General features: G+C 48.8%; 1 protein-coding gene across 8 annotated transcripts in view; it reads left to right on the forward strand.

The window, feature by feature from the left end:
* The window catches only part of PHACTR4 (phosphatase and actin regulator 4), a 60148-nt gene that overhangs the window by 31172 nt on the left and 11927 nt on the right, over window positions 1–17049 (forward strand). For 5 of the 8 annotated variants that reach the window (XM_088178114.1, XM_088178115.1, XM_088178118.1 and 2 more), the window contains one exon: window positions 16695–16871. In XM_088178114.1, coding sequence (XP_088034240.1) covers window positions 16695–16871 — 177 coding nt within the window. Of the gene's footprint in view, window positions 1–9309; window positions 9533–11186; window positions 16239–16694; window positions 16872–17049 lie in introns of those variants that run through there. The other 3 variants (XM_088178112.1, XM_088178113.1, XM_014890535.2) reach the window with 2 other exon arrangements.

Raw genomic sequence — 17049 nt, forward strand, 5'->3', positions numbered from 1 at the left:
CAGATTTAGATGGCATTGCACTAGCCTGTAATTCCAGGGACTTCAGGGGATAATTCTCACAGCAAAGGAGCCAGCACCTTCCACAAACTCTTTGAGACGGGAATTCAGCACAAGAAAAATTTCCTGATTTCAAACCCAGAGTGCACAGATAAACAGTTTAGTATTTGTGTTTCTACACCATAATTTTTGCGTGCCTCACACTTGCTCTGAGGTATCCTTGCTATAACTGGTCTTGAAGAATACTCTTACTGGAGCCACTTTTCATTCCTGGAATGTGGTCTGATACAGGAGCCACAAACCGTTGATAAATTAGTTAATCAAGATGTTTTCCACTGGTTTTTCTCAGTGATTTCTCTTTGAATTACTTGTAGATCTTGCTCATTCTTCCTGCAAGCTGAAACCCCTTAAACTTGAGTTTTGGTGCTGCTCAGTCTGGCATGTTCTGGATTTTGAGGAGGTAGATTTTCGTGTGTGCCACGGTGGGGAGTTTTTACTGATACCTGTAAGATCTTTGTCCCTAATGAGCAGCATTCCCTTTTTGAGGATTGGGAAGTGCCTCATGGAGCCATGGGATGTAGAGCTCTTTGGCTGTGGTCTCTGCCACCACATCATTCTTTGATCCCAGCCTGTATCTCAAGGTGTTTAACTCAGGTGTGAGGCTCCCCAAGAGTGCCCTGGGCAGGAAAGGGGTGAATCCTCCTCTGTCTATGCTGCTGGTGTGTGGGTTATCTGCATCCAAGTGAAGGTGGGACTGCAGCTCCCATTAGACTGGCTGCAAGCTTTTAGCAGACATACTTGAAATAGTCCTGCAATACAATTCTGCAGAGTTTTTCTGGGAGGGCAAGTAAATATTTGAGGAGCTCATTCTTGCTGAGCTCTGGGCCTTCCAGTGGGAGGGTTTGAGCTGTGGCTGTGCTGGGCTGTGCTCACAGCTCTCCCTGCCCTGCTTTAATTTATTGTGTTTGATTCTGGTCCTTACAGTGTAAGAAAGACAAGAGGCTACTGGAGAGGGTCCAGTGAAGGCTGCAGAGATAAGTGGTCTGGAGCATTTCTCTGATGAGCAGAGACTGCAGGAGCTGGGCCTGGTTAGTCTGGAGAAGGCTGAGAGGGGATCCCATCAATGAACAAACAGCCTGGGACAGTGGCAGATGTCCCTGCCCAGGGCAGGGGGATTGGGACCAGATGATCTCTAGTGTCCATTCCAACCCCTTAACATCCTGTGAGTCTATGAAACATCTCTGAGGAGTGTCAGAGAGTGGTGCCCAGGGACAGGACAAGGAGCAATGGCCGTAAACTAAAAGACAAGCTGGTCCTCAGCATGAGGAAGAACTTCTTTCCATGAGGGTGGCGAGCCCTGGAACAGCTGCCCAAGGAGGGGCTGGGCTCTCCCTCTCTGGAGCCATTGCAAACCCACCTGGACGTGCCCCTGTGTCACCTGCTTTGAGTGACCCTGCCGTGGCGGGCAGTGGGACTGGCTGACCTCCAGAGATCCCTTCCAACCCCAACTCTTCTGTGACTGTGGATCGAACCCCATCTCCTGCCAGCAGCAGTGCCTGTGGCAGGACTGCAGCCCCACCTGCAGCCCTGCCAAGTGGGAGGAGAGGGGAGCATTATTTGAGAGTCTTGCAAACGATCTTCAGCTTTGGTGTGATGCTGCTTGCTCCCAAATAAGGCTGCTGCTGATGCTCTGCAGACACAGGATGAAGGGAATGAGGTGAAATGAATCTGGGAATGTGTGAAAGGTTGTTTCTGCAAAAGGGGGAGCAACTCAGGGACAAATAGCTTCCTACAAGGTTAGGATTAGCTGTACCTTCAGAACTGTTGGTGTTATCTCATCTCTTGACGTTTCCTTTAATTATATGAAACGACCTTGACACTGTAAACAATTCCCATGGCATTGTCCCTGCGCTGGTGTGAGTCAGGGTGATGTGTAAACAGAGGTTTGGGGGGCCCGGTATGGTTTGGGACACAATCGTCCTGTCTGATTTCTGTGCCTCCTTCCTGGATGGCTCTTGGTGCCTGTGGCTGCCACCACCTTGTTTTCCCAAGGTCTCTTGGTACTGGCAGAGAACAGGAACATCTGGGAGTGGGATTTCAGGGTAAGCCTAAGGGGGCAGGTGGAGTGCTCTCCTTTTGTTTTCAGCTCCTTTGAGCCTCCATAATTCTGTCTCCAGTTCCAAAGGGGAAAAAGGAGGTGTTACACAGCACAACCCCAGCACTGCTTTATTCACATTAGCAGCAGTGCTTTACTCATCACGTTCCCATCTTCAGCCTCGCTGCTGCTCAGAGATACCTTGGTGGCTGAGCAAGAGTCAATATTTGGAGTTGAGGTTCACTCCCTGTCTTGCTGATGGCTCTTGTCTGGGTGTGACCTGAGGTCTGGCCATGCCACTGTTTAGGGTGGCCCATGGTAGATCTATGAAACAGAAATTGGGCAGATGCACTTCCTAAGCGTTATCTTGTTCCTTAAATAGAGAATAAAGCTTGTATCAACATGAATCACAGAGTTGATAAACTGGAATAGTTCCTCTTGGAGTTGTCTTCTTGTATTGAGCAAATATTTATCCACGTTGTTTCCAAAGGCATATTCGTGCAATAGAAGGAGGTCAGACCTGTAATTACCTGTTAGATTTATTCTGGCAGAAACGGCTTGTAAAAACACAGTACAATTGAAAGGAAGCTTTTAAACCTTCTCTCTGTGTGTGAACCTAAAGCTGTGGTTTACAATTTCAAAGTTTATGAGTTTTCAGTTGCAAGGGTACAAAAAGTATTTTCCTTGCTTAATTTAAGTGCCCCAAGTGAAACTGATCCACCCTTTCTTTTAATTCCTGAGCTGTGGCAGGGAATTTGGGTTTCTCTTCCAACTGTATCTGCGGGAGATGATCAGAAGCTGAGGTTGTGTGCCAGACTTGCCTTGCATTTTAATCAGGAGCTCCTCGCCTAGTCAATAATTAAAGCAGAGCAGGTGCGGTGGGGAAATTGGGTGTTCCCCAAAAACTAAACCAAGGCGCTTTTGTAAGTCTTCATGAGCAGAGCCAGGAGTGAGGGGTGGTAGGATGCCCTGGCACTGCCTGGCTTGTGCAGTAATTTGGAAAAAATGTAACTTCAGACTGGGGAGCTGGAGGTGTTGAAGGATAATTTGGATTATTGGTGTGGTGCGGCTGCTGCAAGCCGGTTGGGTTGGCAGAGCAAAGGTGTTTTTGCTGCAGTTTCAGCTTTGGGTATGAAGAGCACATGCATTTACTGAGATGCTTGTGAAATGTTTAAAAGAGAAAACTTTTACAGAGGAATCTTGCTGCCTTTCTTTTCAGTTACTGTGTGGGCAGAGAGGCTCGCAGCTGAAGTTTGACACCTTGAAGGATTAGAGGTAGGAAGAGAAATTTGGGATCATGAGTCTGTGGACCTTGACCTATGCACTGAAGACTAACTTAGAGTTAATATAGTCTTACCTCTTAGGGTTAATTGCAATTTAATCTGAATTTCGAGGTTTCGTATTTACTGATATTCTTGCAGTTAGCTTGCAGCTTCCAGTGTTGTGCTTGACAGAGTTTGTCCCATTTGTTTAGTAAGTGGCACAGATGTACTTGGGCTGCTGGAGGACTTGGTTATGTCGGATAATGTCTGCACAAAGCTGCAAAGTCTTACGAGTTAGGTTTGTCCTGTAAGACTGTTAGTGATGGATGTGACTGTGCAGCTGCCCCTCGCTTGGGAAGAGCATTGTGTGCTGTGCTGGGCAGTGCTTTGGAAGGAGGGGAATATATTTTGATTTTCTTCATCCCCGTGTTTTGAAGTGGGGACCCTCAGGTGATGTCAGTTTATACACTTTTCTCTGAGTATCTTGAGTTTTTGCTGCAGGAGAGGGCTAAACAAGAGTTAAGCTAAATGCCATTCCTGTTTCTTCTCTAAACAATGCAATCATTAATGTAATTTTCTTCTCTGTGTTTTTGCTTAATGCGTTGCTAATAATGTAGCTGGAAGTGGCAGATGGGTATCCTGCCTCTTAATGCTTCCCTGTTGGGAATCCGCCGATGCTTTGCTGGAATGTGTCCTATATGTGTGCTTCCTTTGGCTTCTGACCAGACTTTCTTTTAATGCTGCTTCAAGGTGCCCCAAAAAGTTGTTCATCAGCTTCGGAGTTTCCCTTGCCTCAAGATGGCAAAGCCATGAATCACCATAGTGATCAAATTAGGGTTAGTCAAGTTAGCCAAGATGTGACTGAATCTTTAATTTTGTCAAGATGGCATTCCTCAGCATTCCCTCACTAGTAAACAAGAAAATACTCAGCCTGTGTTGTAATTGCAGGGAGTGGTGAGGAGGCATTGGTGGTGAGACTTTTCCAGTACTGCCTAAAAGGTACTTCCAATGGAAGTTGTATTTCCCCTGGAAAACAAGGCTGGGGGGTATTTTTGCTTTAAGCTCCTCTGGGCCCAAAGCCTAGTTAAATTTACAATTTTTTTAAACCTCTTTCCCGTGACAATGAAGTGATTCCTTGTGTTGCAGCCACGTGCTGTGACCCCAGGGCTTTCCGGGAGCATGGCCTCACCTTCCCAAAGGTGGGGCTGGAAGTGCTGTCAGTCATCTCCTTGGCACGGCAATCTCTTCCTCCAGCTGTGCTCCAACGTGGTCAACATCTGGACTGCTGTGGGACCCGGCGTGCTCACCTTCCCTGACGCCAGCACATGGGTGGTGGCACCGAGTCCCTGAGGTGCTGGACCTGCTGCCCTTGGCTGTCTGAGGTGGAGCACCGTGCTGACTAACTGGTGGGGACTGGAATGCTGTGGGAAATAGGAGTTTCCCTCTTGGAAATGTCACAGGAAGCATGAAGGAAGTCATGTGGTGCAGGAGCAGTTAGCTCCCATTTGTCTCATCTGGACCATCAAAGGCTGCACGACCCAAACAATGTGATGCCAGCTGCCTTATAAATAACCCATTTTCCACTTCCACACCGGCTTTTCATTCCATGTGAGGAGAAAGGAAGAGCGTCACGTTGTGCTCATTTGTTCGAGTGACTCCCTGGCATCTGCTGCCCTCGTTAATGGGGTATTAATTACCCTCAGTGTGGGAGCACAGCCCAGAAAGGTTTGTCTCTCTAGGCAGCCGGAGCTCTGATGTGTACATGCAAGATTTTTTCATTTTCTTCTTCTTCTTCTTCCAAAGCTGAAAACAAAACCCGTGGTGAAACGTGAAACCAAGGTGGTGAGAGGGCTGTAGCCCCTGTGCTGTGAGGAGAGGCTGGGGTTGTTCACCGGCAGGAGAGAAGCTCTGGGGTGACCCAGCTGTGGCCCTGCAGTACCTGAGGGGAGCCTGCAGTGACAGGACAGGAGTGGCTTCCAGCTGACAGAGAATGGGGTTAGATGGGATATCGGGGAGAAACTCTTCCCTGTGACACTGGTGAGGGAGTGGAATGGATTTCCCAGAGCAGCTGTGGCTGCCTCTCCCTGGAAGTGTTCCAGGCCAGGTTGGACAGGGCTTGGGGTCACCTGGGATAGTGGAAGGTGTCCCTGCCCGTGGCAGGGGGTGAAATGAGGTGGACTCTAAGGTCCTTCCCAACCCAAAGCATTCCATGATTCAGTGAAATGCATGCGGAGCCTTTTTGTCGTCCCTGGCAGCCCTCCTGGTGAGGTGGGCCCTGGGTGAGGGTGGCAGGGCGTGCATTTCCTGCCGTGAAAGAGCCTTGAAGGCTCTGTAGCCGCAGTACCACTGGACCGAAATGGCTCCCTCGGCAGGGATGGGATAATGCCCGAGTCATTTTTAATGTTCCTGTGGCTGAATCACACAACACAAATGTCTGAGTCACCACGGGTGAATGTAGCATTTCACGTCGGTGTGAACTGAAATGTGAACAACTCTGGCTTTATTAGAGGAGCTAATATTGGGCTCGTTATGGCTTTCCTTACGTTTTCAAGTGAACCAATCCAGAAGAGGTCCTTTTACAATGTATATAAACAGATTATTAACATGGAAATGCCAGGGGTTTAATGGGATGCTGGGCTGGATGGAGAGGAAATTAAACTTCAGAAGAAGGCCGTGTACCCCATATTTGAGTGTTTCCTGCCTGCCTTTTTTATTTTCAGCCATCTGCCTCTCCTTAAATCACATAAAATTTTCATGTGACTGGCATTTCTTTGTTACTATATTTTAGAAGGAAATGCTGAAGGGACAATCATCTGTTACCCTTTTTGCTCTCCTTTAAAAAGCTCTTTGCTATTCCAAGTTTTTAATCTTAAAAAAAGTTGTCACCTGTCCCTGAGGAGTAAAACAGTTGCTCTGGTTTCTTCTGGTTGCTGTGCAGCAAAGTCAGATGTCTTTTCTTGTTACTACGGGAGTTTTTGCCATTTATTACTCTTCCTTGCTTGAAATGTGAGTTTTCCTTCATCCTGTATGTCCAGTGGGACGAGGCTGCTTTGTGCCATATTTTTCCCCAGTGGTGAAACAAAGCCCTCTGAAAGCTGAGGGTTTCTTAGGAGCTGCTTTCATGCTCTGACCTCAGGCTGCAGTTGAGGCAGGAACATTTTTGGCATTCTGTTTTCTGGGACAGAATTTGCACCTTTCCTTTCAGAGGTGGAGCTGAAGGATGGACTGATGGGTTTTTCTGGCCACGAGTTCCCTTGAAAATAATGCTGCTGGTGTTACGTTTGGATTTGTGCTGTTCTGTGCATGTTGTCAGCTCTTTTCTGGTGGGGTTTTGCTTTCTCCCCCAAAAGAGGGGAGAGTTGTGGCTGGAACTCCTGAATGATGCTTAAGTCCAGAGCCAGCTGCAATTTGAAACACGGATTTGTAGCTCTTTGCTCCTTGAGCATCACAGCCCTGCCTTTCAGGAGGAAATATTAATGCTTCTGATACAACCATGGCCAAACCTTGTTATTCTCTCTGTGATGGTCTTTGAGCCCTGATGAAGCATATAGAAATGTAAAGGACTTTATTTCACAGCCTGGTGGGTTCCTGTGCAGCCCTAGAGCCTGAGTAACTGTTGTGCATCTCTTGGGCTGCAGCCGCTGTGAATTTAAATCTGTTTATTTAAATATCTTCTATTGAAATTTAAGGTAATGTTTCATGTTTTATTAATGTAGAAATAAAGGGTCAGGGATATGATGGTGCCGCTATGCTTTAACTATTTACCACGTGTCATCTGTTCTGCAGCAGAGCTTTGTGCACTTTGAATTCACAGCAAATGCCTTATAAAAGGCAATGACTTTAATTCCTTAGAAGCCAGGCAGGTCTAGAGGCAGCGTGCTGTAGCATTCCTCAATGCAGGGATGTTTTTTCCAGACCTCCTTCCAGGCTGGGCAGCTGATTTACAGGAAAATCAGAGAAATCTTCCTGCCTTTATCTCTCACCTTTATGGGTCTCTGCCAGATGGCAAGCAAGTATAAATGGTTTTAAAAATGGCTTTTTCTTTGCTTCAAAGCAAAAAGTCTTCAGTGCGGTGGAGCATTCTTGGGAATGGGGATGTTCATTGCCCAGAGGTGGAGATGGCCGTGGTGGGCGCTGGAGAAGAGCAGCCCTGCAGGAATGGCAGTGTCCCTGCACAAGGGAGGACAGAGCTGTTTGCTCTGCTCATCGCCTGCTCCTGCCTGGCACCAGCGACTGAGGACAAGCACAGTGCAGGTGGAGAAGGTGCTCAAGTGCTCTCCTGTTTCTACGCCCCTGCTCTGGATGAGGAGTGGATTTGCAGGTTTCCAATGGCACATTTAGTATGTTAGTGGGGAACCAGGAGCACCGAGGTGTTTGTGGCTCAGGTGAGGTGTTAGAGAATTTCAGAACTGGCCCATGCCCTGTTTTGGGGAGTGTTTTTGTAGCACTGTATCCCCCCCATCCCGGGGCTGGGAACAGCAGTCCCATGGCATTTGCTCTGGGCAATGTGCAGCATTGATTGTTCCCGGCTGCACCAGCCCCAATCGACAGCCTTGGATCTGGTTGTTTCCCAGAATAGAAGGTTTTCCTATTGGGATTGCTGCCTGGGTACTATTCACTCATCCTGAAGTCCTCCTCTTGCTGGCCCAACGAGGACAGGGACACCGAGCACTGCAGCAAATCCTGTTGTTTAAAACTTCTCCCACATTGGGGAGAAACCAACCTAGATGTGTCACATGTGATTTTAATCCCTTTTCTGCTGCAGTAAATTCATGTATATTTTTGAAAATTGCTTTTCCTTTTTCCCTGAACTAAGATTAAGCTTCTGGATGCTTAAAGATTTTCCTGTTCCTCTGTTGTAGGGTGTACAGGGAAAACGAGCTGTAGGTTCACAGAAGTCCTAACCCAAATTTTAATGATAAATTAAGGAATCCAAAAGGACATATTTAAACTTTGGAGATCGTTTATTGTGAGGCAGATGGCTGAGGGGGATGTTTGTTACCTTAACCATCCAGCTGTGACACATGAATAGAAACTAAACTTTTACTTTTCCTTGTTAAATTTGAATTTTCCATTGTTAAATTCAAATTACACGAGAAGACACGCTTCCTGGTAACTTTAGTGGAGAGGGGAATTGCATGAAATTGTATTTTTATTATATATTTGGCTAGATGCATATCAGCTCAGGCTGTCTTTGAAATTCCCTTTGCTCAGGGGTAATGCAGCTCCAAGCACTTAGAGAACGGCAGTCTCATCCCTTGGTTTGTCTTTAGCTGGCACAGGTAGGCTGCAAATTCCTTAATCCCATTTTGGGAGGTGAAGCCTCTCGGTTTGTTGCCGTGCATGGATTCTCCAAGCGCATCCCTGAGATGAACACCGAGCTCTCCTCGCTCCCGGTGTGTCCGTGTGTCCCCCCGGTGTGTGTGTGTGTGTGTCCGTGTGTCCCCCCGGTGTGTGTGTGTGTGTGTCCGTGTGTCCCCCCGGTGTGTGTGTGTGTGTGTCCGTGTGTCCCCCCGGTGTGTGTGTGTGTGTGTGTCCGTTTGTCTTTCCCCCGTGTTTCTCTCCCCTGGGTGCCGGGGGTCCGGTCCCTGTGCCCGGGGGTCGGGTCCCTGTGCCGGGGGTCGGGTCTCTGTGCCGGGGGTCGGGTCTCTGTGCCCGGGGTCCGGTCCCTGTGCCCGGGGGTTCGGTCCCTGTGCCCGGGGTCCGGTCCCTGTGCCGGGGGTCCGGTCCCTGTGCCCGGGGTCCGGTCCCTGTGCCCGGGGGTCCGGTCCCTGTGCCGGGGGGTCCGGTCCATATGCTCGGGGCTGTGCGGCTCAAGGGCTGGGTCGGGCCTGGCTGTCTCCTCCCCTTCCTGAGCTCGGCGCTGAGCTCGGCTCTGGAATGACAGGCATTCCTGCGGGAAGGGAGCTGGCCCGGACCCCGGTTTGTGCGAGCCAAGTGCCAGCCATGGGGGACAGGGGCAGCCGGACCTGTGCCGGACACTCGGACACCGGAGCCGTGGCCTGAGAGCCGGGAGCCTCGCTCGCCAGGCTCGCTCTTCTCGCCAAGCGTGGATTTAGCGTTTTAAAGGGTGAAGTGTTCTCAGCGCAGACTTGTCCTCTCCTCCCGGAGAGCTGCTGCGAGCAGGATCCCATGGGGCAGCCGCACTTCTCCAGGCCGGTAAATCCAGGTGCTTTTGGTGAGTAATGCGGGGCAGGGGACACGGGGAGCTCTGGGGCTGCAGCTCTGCAGGTGAAACGGAGGAGTTGGGAGGAGTGGAATGTGGAACTTGTGTAACCTGCGCCCAGCTGGAGAGAGAAACCAGAGAAATAACTCAATTTCCTTCCTTTCTCTTACTTATTTCACATGAAATCACTGTGCAACACGTTCTCTGATCTTCAGACAGGCTCCAAGATGCTGTTTTAAGGGACAGCCTCTGGTTGGCATGGATTTAGGGATTTTACCTTTGCAAAGCGCTTGGACAGTGGGAAAGTTCACCTGCGTAGGGCAGAGTGAGCCTGGACCAAAGCCACCAAGAATTGCCTCCTTGTGATTGATGTCACACAGCTCTTGGGGCAGCTAGAACAGTTTCGGGGGAGAAGGGCTTGGCAGTGATCTCCCTGCTTGTTTTCCCTCTCCACTCTGAGGTATCTCGGTAACAGACTGGAAGAAACACAGCTGTGTTAAGCTCCAGGAGCAGCCCCGGTTCCCGAGCCCTGTGTGGGGGTCAGGGTTGCTCAGGTCTGTCGTGGGTGCTGTTCCCAGCACTGTGCCTGTGAGGAGACTTTCCACATCCCGCTGTCATTCCCACTTGCAGTTAGCTGCCTGGGCTCAGTTGTTCATCCTCATCTGTAAAGTCGAGTTATCTAATGTTTGGAGAAGGAATTGACATTGGCACACAAAGAGCACCCTCAAGATGCAGATTATTATTTTCATTATTTTACATACTATTATTTTCATCATTTTTCACTTCTATAACTTTGACCCTATCAAGCATTTCTAGGACTCAGATGAAACCAGTGATTCTCTTCCCCACCACCAGTTCACTGCTAGCTAGTCTTGTTCAAGAGTTGGTAAAAATAAAGTGATAGAGTGGAAGGGAGAAGTAAAGCTTCAGTTGTCTTTGTACTGTGGAGATTAACAGCATCTTCTGCTTGGATTTACTCACTGTCAGAAGCCGACCTGATCAGTCTTGGGCTCTTTCCTCATCAAACACCAAGAACAGTGGTAATTTCCAGGAGAGTGGGCTTGGTGTAATGATACTGTGCTTTCTGGAGACTGGGGCCAGCAGACCTGGTGTTTCCTCAGCTGCTCATTTGCTCTCTGAAGTCTTTTTTCATGGCACAGCTCTCACAGTTCCTACTGATTAAATCTGGAACTTGAAGAGATGGTTCTTGCATTAACTGTGGCAGGATGCTGTTAAGGGGAGTCCTGTGAAGATTATGGTCATTAGAAACACACAAAACATAGGGAAGCCGAGGGCTGGGACTATGTGTGGTTGATTTGTGGCCACAACCTTTTATTCCTTTAAGGTCAGGATTCACGTCTTCCCTGGTCGATTCAGGAAAACACACACCAAGTTTTTAAAGCTGTTTTAGGGAAGCTTAGAAACATTTACCAAAGTGCTTTTTGGATACTTTTAACAGCATTTCCCTCAAAGAGTGTTTGCTTTTTGAGTTGCTGTTTGCTTGGAAGCTTCTGGGATTCTTGAGTGCTCTGCTGGACACAGCAGGGTGGGAAGGGAGGGAGTGGGGTTGCTCTCCAGCCTGTGCATCCACAGGTGGCCACAGGAAGGCTTGTGGCAGTGCCTGGCTGCTGGCTCAGGGCTGTGGTGGTCCCAATGGAGCCACAGGTCCTGGTGTATTCCAGGTACCTGAGCAGCCACATATTCTGCAGAACTTCCCGATGCACCTTGTGGGCTTGCTCGATGGCAGAACTTCAGGAGGTGTGTTCCTTTGGGAGGGAAGTCAAGGTGATTAAGCAGAGTGCCATGGCACTGAAGTACCTACCTCATTTGCCCAAAACCAGAAATGCCCAGCAAGCTTCTTATGAACAGAAACTCCTGGGATTTGTGAAAATCCTGTAGTAACTCCTACAAGAAGAGATGGGTCAGGTTCTGGCTGAACTCTGGTTTGTGGATGGAAGGAATCTGGCCCAAGCTCACGATTTAGACACTGTGCAGATCTGTTTATGCATCAAAATAGGGATGTTTCCTCATGAGGATGTCTCTTAATGAAGGTAGAATTTACCAAGTCTTACATCCCAGAAGAGGATGGGGGCAGAGAGCCCATGGTAGTGCAGGGAGGACAATACCTGGCTTCTCTCAGACTGCTTCACCAGCCTTTGGATATCCGGGGGAGAAAAGCAGCTTGTTCTTGACCTTTCCCTAGCAGCTCCATTCCCTGTCCTGGGGCCCACTGACCCTACATCCTTAAAGGATTGTGCCATTGTCCTCATTGTGATCTCTTACTGCTACACCTCACGAACACTAAAAATCAGTAGTTTATCTCCCAGGTATATTCAAGATACGATGAACTGTCATCATCTGAGATACTTTGATTTCTTCACAGCCTTTGGCCTTTCTTTTTTGTGATCTTAGACTTGAATCTGAGGTGATTTTTAGGTTAAAAGTAAAATTTCTCCATAGCCAGGGTGACTTCTGAGGATGTGTGGCCTGAGTTAAAACAGTTTAAAAACTCACCAAGATTAATTCTGGAATGCCCTGCACTAGATCCAGGTTGGGTTTAGTTCTTCAACACTGTGCATCAGAGGTGCCTCTGTTTGATGTAACTGCAGGTATCTTCCACATTTGAAGTGATCCTTAATGGAAGGAATGTTTATTTATTCCTCTCGGTCCCTGAAGTTCCTGCTGTGCCTGTTTCCAGGCTGGCAGTGCTTGGCTTTACAGAAGGGTGTTTTGGGGCTTGACCCCAGAAGATGGGGATTAACTCTCCTTGCTCACCTTGTGGCTTTTCCTCCCTGGCCCATGGTGTGACCATTAAACTATGACATTGATAGGTGGGGTTCCTCAGGGCCAGGTGGGAACTGCTTTCTGGGTTTTCCTGTGTGTGTGGCCATGGTGTGACCATGTGGGGGGTTTTTAATTGACCCCATGAAACCTGGCTGCGCCAGTTTAACCCACTGAGAGCAGTGGTGGAAGTGAAAGCTTCACCCTGTTTAATGGGAATGGCAGCCCCAGCCAAGCCTGACAGGACCTTTGGGAACAGGTGGTGCATCAGCAGCCACTTGCTGAGGGTGTGAGAGAGCAACTGTGAGTCTCTAGCTCCTTCCACTGAAATGGTTTCTCTGTTTTGGAAAAAAAAAAAAGCCTGGGGTCACTCAACACCACAAGATGCAGTGGAAAAAGAGCTTTTTTTCTGCATGAAATTTAACTGCAAGACTTGAGCAAAAACATGTCTGCAGGGAGAGGGTTGTAAGGACCAGCTGGCCAGGCAAACCGATAGGGAATTGCATCCCAAGCTGCTTGGCACTGCTGGAGCTTCCTGCCTTCTTGTGTGTTCAGGCTGTGCCAATTTTGTGACGTTTCCCTAGATTATTTCAGTCTAAACATTTTGGGTTAACACAAATCTGCTGTTTTAAACAGCTCAAATTCACCTGCTTGTTTGGATAGAATGAGATCAGAACAGCTTAAGTGTATGGGAGAGCAGATCTGAAATGGCAGGAGGCTCTGGCTGGGAGCATCACACTGTCCCTGGACCAGCTGGATTCTGAGCCCCAAGTGTTCCATTTCCCCCAGGAGCATCAGGCAATGTGCTGAAGTTGCAACACGTATTTTGTTGCTGATTTTTCCCTCAACCAGGGCTCTGTTGGAACATTAAACACAGCATCCAGCTGTCAGGGTGGGCTCTGTGGGGTCACTTTTCCAAAGCGTGGGCTACTGCTTCCAGAAGGGTTAAACAAGGCCCTGCTTCAGCATGGGGTCACTTTAGGCACCTGCCAGCTGGGAATCTCTTGACCTTCTCATGAGGACTCTGCTGGCTTTACCCAGGGCTGTGTGACCTCATTTAACCTTTTCCATGTATTTAAAATGGGTTTTCCAGCCTGGCACCATGGTGAGGGTGAGGCTGGTCTCTCTTGCTGTTGGGCCAGGTGGGGTGAAGGCATCAGATTCCTGATGCTTCCCACCTTTCCCTCAAAGTCTGGTTCCTTTCTTTTTCCCTATTTAATTCCCCTAGCACTGTGCTGTGGTTCCCTCCCGGTTTCTCAGTGCATGACTCGGATAAGGAAGGGTTTCCCCCTTGCATTGCAAAGCAGCTTAAGGACCCTCCTGTACCTTGTAGAGCAGAGCAGGAGGAGGTACAGCCTCAGCAAGGTGGGTTCTCTGCCTTCACAGGGAAGATGTGTCCTCTCCATTTCCTCTCCATTTCATGGAGATTTGAGCTGGAAATGGCCTGTGAATGGAAGAGAGGGTCCATTTGGGAGGGAGTGTGAGCACTATCTAATGTGAACAATCACTGAACAATAAGGTTATTTGAATGCAGATCTGTAAATCTCACCTCCAGCTGCTGATCCACCCGCTCATTAGTCCTGAGTGTCATAATTGCTTCACAACGGGCTGCTTTAAATGTCTATGTCCCTGTGGAAATCGGGGATGGGAAAAGGAAGAGAGCTGTGGAAGGATAGGACAGGTTCTCCTGGCACCTGCACAACAGGACAGAATGAATTCCAGTGGGGATCAGGGAAGGGATTGCTTCCCTGGCTTCAGTGTGAGCAGTGGGCTGGAATGGTTGCAGAATGTTCAATAACGTGTCAGGTTTTATTCTACGCAGAGCAAAAGGGTGAGGGGAAATGATTGTGTGCCTGTCTCCCTCTCTTGCCCGGCTGTTTTGGGGTATGGAACTGATAATAAAGCACCAAAACCAAGTGTTTCCATGTTGGACAACACCTGACTCTCAGCAGGAGCCCATGAGCAGTTGTCACACGGTGCAGGGAGCAGTGGGGCAGAGAAGCAGGACCAAGGAATTTGCTCTTGATGTGAAGGTCTTGTGAAACCTCCTGTGTTCACCTGCGTGGTTGCAGTTCTGGCAGTGAAGCTCCACCCTGGGAAGGTATTTGCTTTGACAGCTGGACCTGGGCTGCATGAGCTGCTGGAAGAGGTTCTGCCAGGAGTAGTCACATGTGGGTTCTCTCCACCCTCTCTGCTCTTAGCTGCTCCTCCTTTGGAGGTACCGTGCTCTCCTGCAGTTTCGGCTCATCTTTTCATGTCCTGTGCCCCTCCCTGGCTGCTCAGAGGGGACTGTGGCAGGGCAATGCTTGTCCTTCTGCTTCTAACTGGAAATGGAGACATTCCAGGGTGCTGAGGGCTCTTCATTAATCCCTGGACCTGATGGTTGAGTTTTCTTTTAATAACTTACTTTGCTTAGTACAGCACTCTGACATCTTGGGTGGTAGGCAGCACCTAAGTGACATTCCTCAGAGCAGCTCAGGGAACGGGTAAATATAAGGCAGGCTTGGTAATGCTGCCTTCAGCACTGTTCTCCTTGGAAAGGCGAGGGAAATGCTTTTGATGACACTTGGGCTTCAAATTCCATCTACAGCCTATGCTTGGCAAGTGCTCGTGCCTGCCTGGTGAAGTTTGGGAATGCTTTGTTGAGCAGAGTGAATACTGCTTGTTAAAATTGCAAAAAATAGCCCCTCCAGGGCTAAAGCTCTGGTCTCTGAAGAAAGTGCTTCTAAACATGCAGATGCTTCCTCTTGGATTTCCAGGAGCTTGAAATGCCTTTCTGCCCCCTGTGCCCCCCCTTCCATCCCTACAGAAAATCACAGATCAGTGCTACCATGGTGTATGTTATTTCCCACCCAGTTTCTCTCTTGATATGAAGTCAGGGTTGTTGTTTTTTTTTATTTAAAAGCATCTCAGATGCTGAATTGGTCTTTCTTTTTCAAACAAATGTTGGCTGGTTCAGAGTGAGGGACTTTCTGTTACAGGACTGATTTAAACAAAAGTACAACCAACAAGTAAGCAGTGGCTCAAACCTTCTCCGGTTTCGCACTGCTCTCCTCTTCCCTGTGTTTCAGTGATCTTCCATCCGTTTGTTGAGCTCTACAGTGCTCCTGTCTCTAGTGCTGAAGCTGAGGGATTCTGGCTCTGGAAATCCTGCCATGGAGTGGGCACCAGCTGGCTTCACTTAGCTTGTGTGCAGGTTTTGGTTTTTTTTTTGCAGTCAGTGCTACATTCTGCTCTTTGTAAGTGATCCTCTGTGTTCCATCAGATACCCCAAAACAGAAACATCAGGCAAGGCAGGATCAACAGTCCCCAGATTAGTGTTTTGTGTTCCGATTCTGCTTCAAAAGTGGGTTTTTTTGAGTTGGGGGTGGGGTTTTCTTAGTTTTGGTTTGTTTTTTTCACGTCCCTTCCCGCCTCCGTGTCCTTCTTGTGCTGTTCTCCAGAGACTCCTGTGCAGTAGGTGGAGCACAGGCCTGTATTGTGTCGCTTTCCTGTGGAGTTGTTGCTCTTGGCCAGCTTTGCTGCTCGTATTTATAGAAGGAAAATCAGAGAGGGGAAAATCTAGCACATCCAGCTGCTGGAATGGCTCTGGTGATTTCGGGGTGTGGACAGTTGTGGACATCAGCTCAGTGGGCTGGAAGGGGTTTGTGTTCGTGTAATGACTTGTGTCCAGCACCTGCTTCCAAATGAAGATGAGAAAATGTAGGGAAGTGGTTTGCACTCATGGGAAAAGCTGTGACTCTGCAAAATTAAATTAGTATGTGGCTGAGGGAGCTGGGGGAACTCAGCCTGGAGAAAAGGAGGCTCAGGGGGGACCTTCTCACACTCTGCAACTCCCTGACAGGCAGGTACAGCCAGGTGGGGTCAGGCTCTGCCCCCGGAGAACGAGGAACAGAACAGGAGGAAACAGCGTCCAGTTGTGCCAGAGGAGTTTCAGGTTGGACATCAGAAGGAATTTATTAATTTGAAGAGTTGTCAGTCCCTGGCACAGTCTGCCCAGGGCCGTGGTGGAGTCCCCATCCCTGGTGGTGTCCAAGGAACGACTGGACACAGCCCTCAGTGCTCTGGGCTGGTGACAAGGTGGGGATTTGGCACAGATTGGATTCAGCCATCTCAGAGGTCTTTTCCAGCCTTAACGATTCTGGGATTCTGTAATCTTAGTCTCATCAGGAAGGCTCTTACCAGTTTCCCTTTGCCCTGCTTATGTTGAGAAGCCCACTTGTGTCTCCCCAAGCTGATGTGAGGGATCAGTGGAGCCACAGACAGAGTCTTGTTCCCTTCTTTGCATGAATGTGTGCAACCATTCCCAATGTGAGGTGGGTTGGTGGGAGATGGGAGCTGTTACCTGCAGCACAAAAGTAATTCTTTATTCTTTTCCTTCTTTTCTGTGCAGCTGAAGAGGTGGATCACGCCCCAGGTGATGCCAGCATGGGGGTAGATGTTTTGGAATCAGGTGACACCACACCTCCTACAAAGAGGAAAAGCAAGTTCTCGAGCTTTGGCAAGATTTTCAAACCCTGGAAGTGGAGGAAAAAGAAAAGTAGTGACAAATTCAAGGAGACTTCAGAAGGTAAAGCAGCAAGGCCTGGGTGGGTGTCCCTTCCTCCATCCATCTGAGAAGGGCTTGCTGTCACGGGCCTGAGTCCTGATGTGTAAGAAGGAAATGGGACTTTGGTGATCAGCTGGCACCTGCAATCTCTCCAGAAACACCTTCCCATGAATCTGTAGTTTCAGACAGATGAATTCCT

Source organism: Sturnus vulgaris, chromosome 24 (genome assembly GCF_052056855.1).
Source record: "Sturnus vulgaris isolate bStuVul1 chromosome 24, bStuVul1.hap1, whole genome shotgun sequence".
Taxonomy (NCBI): domain Eukaryota; kingdom Metazoa; phylum Chordata; class Aves; order Passeriformes; family Sturnidae; genus Sturnus; species Sturnus vulgaris.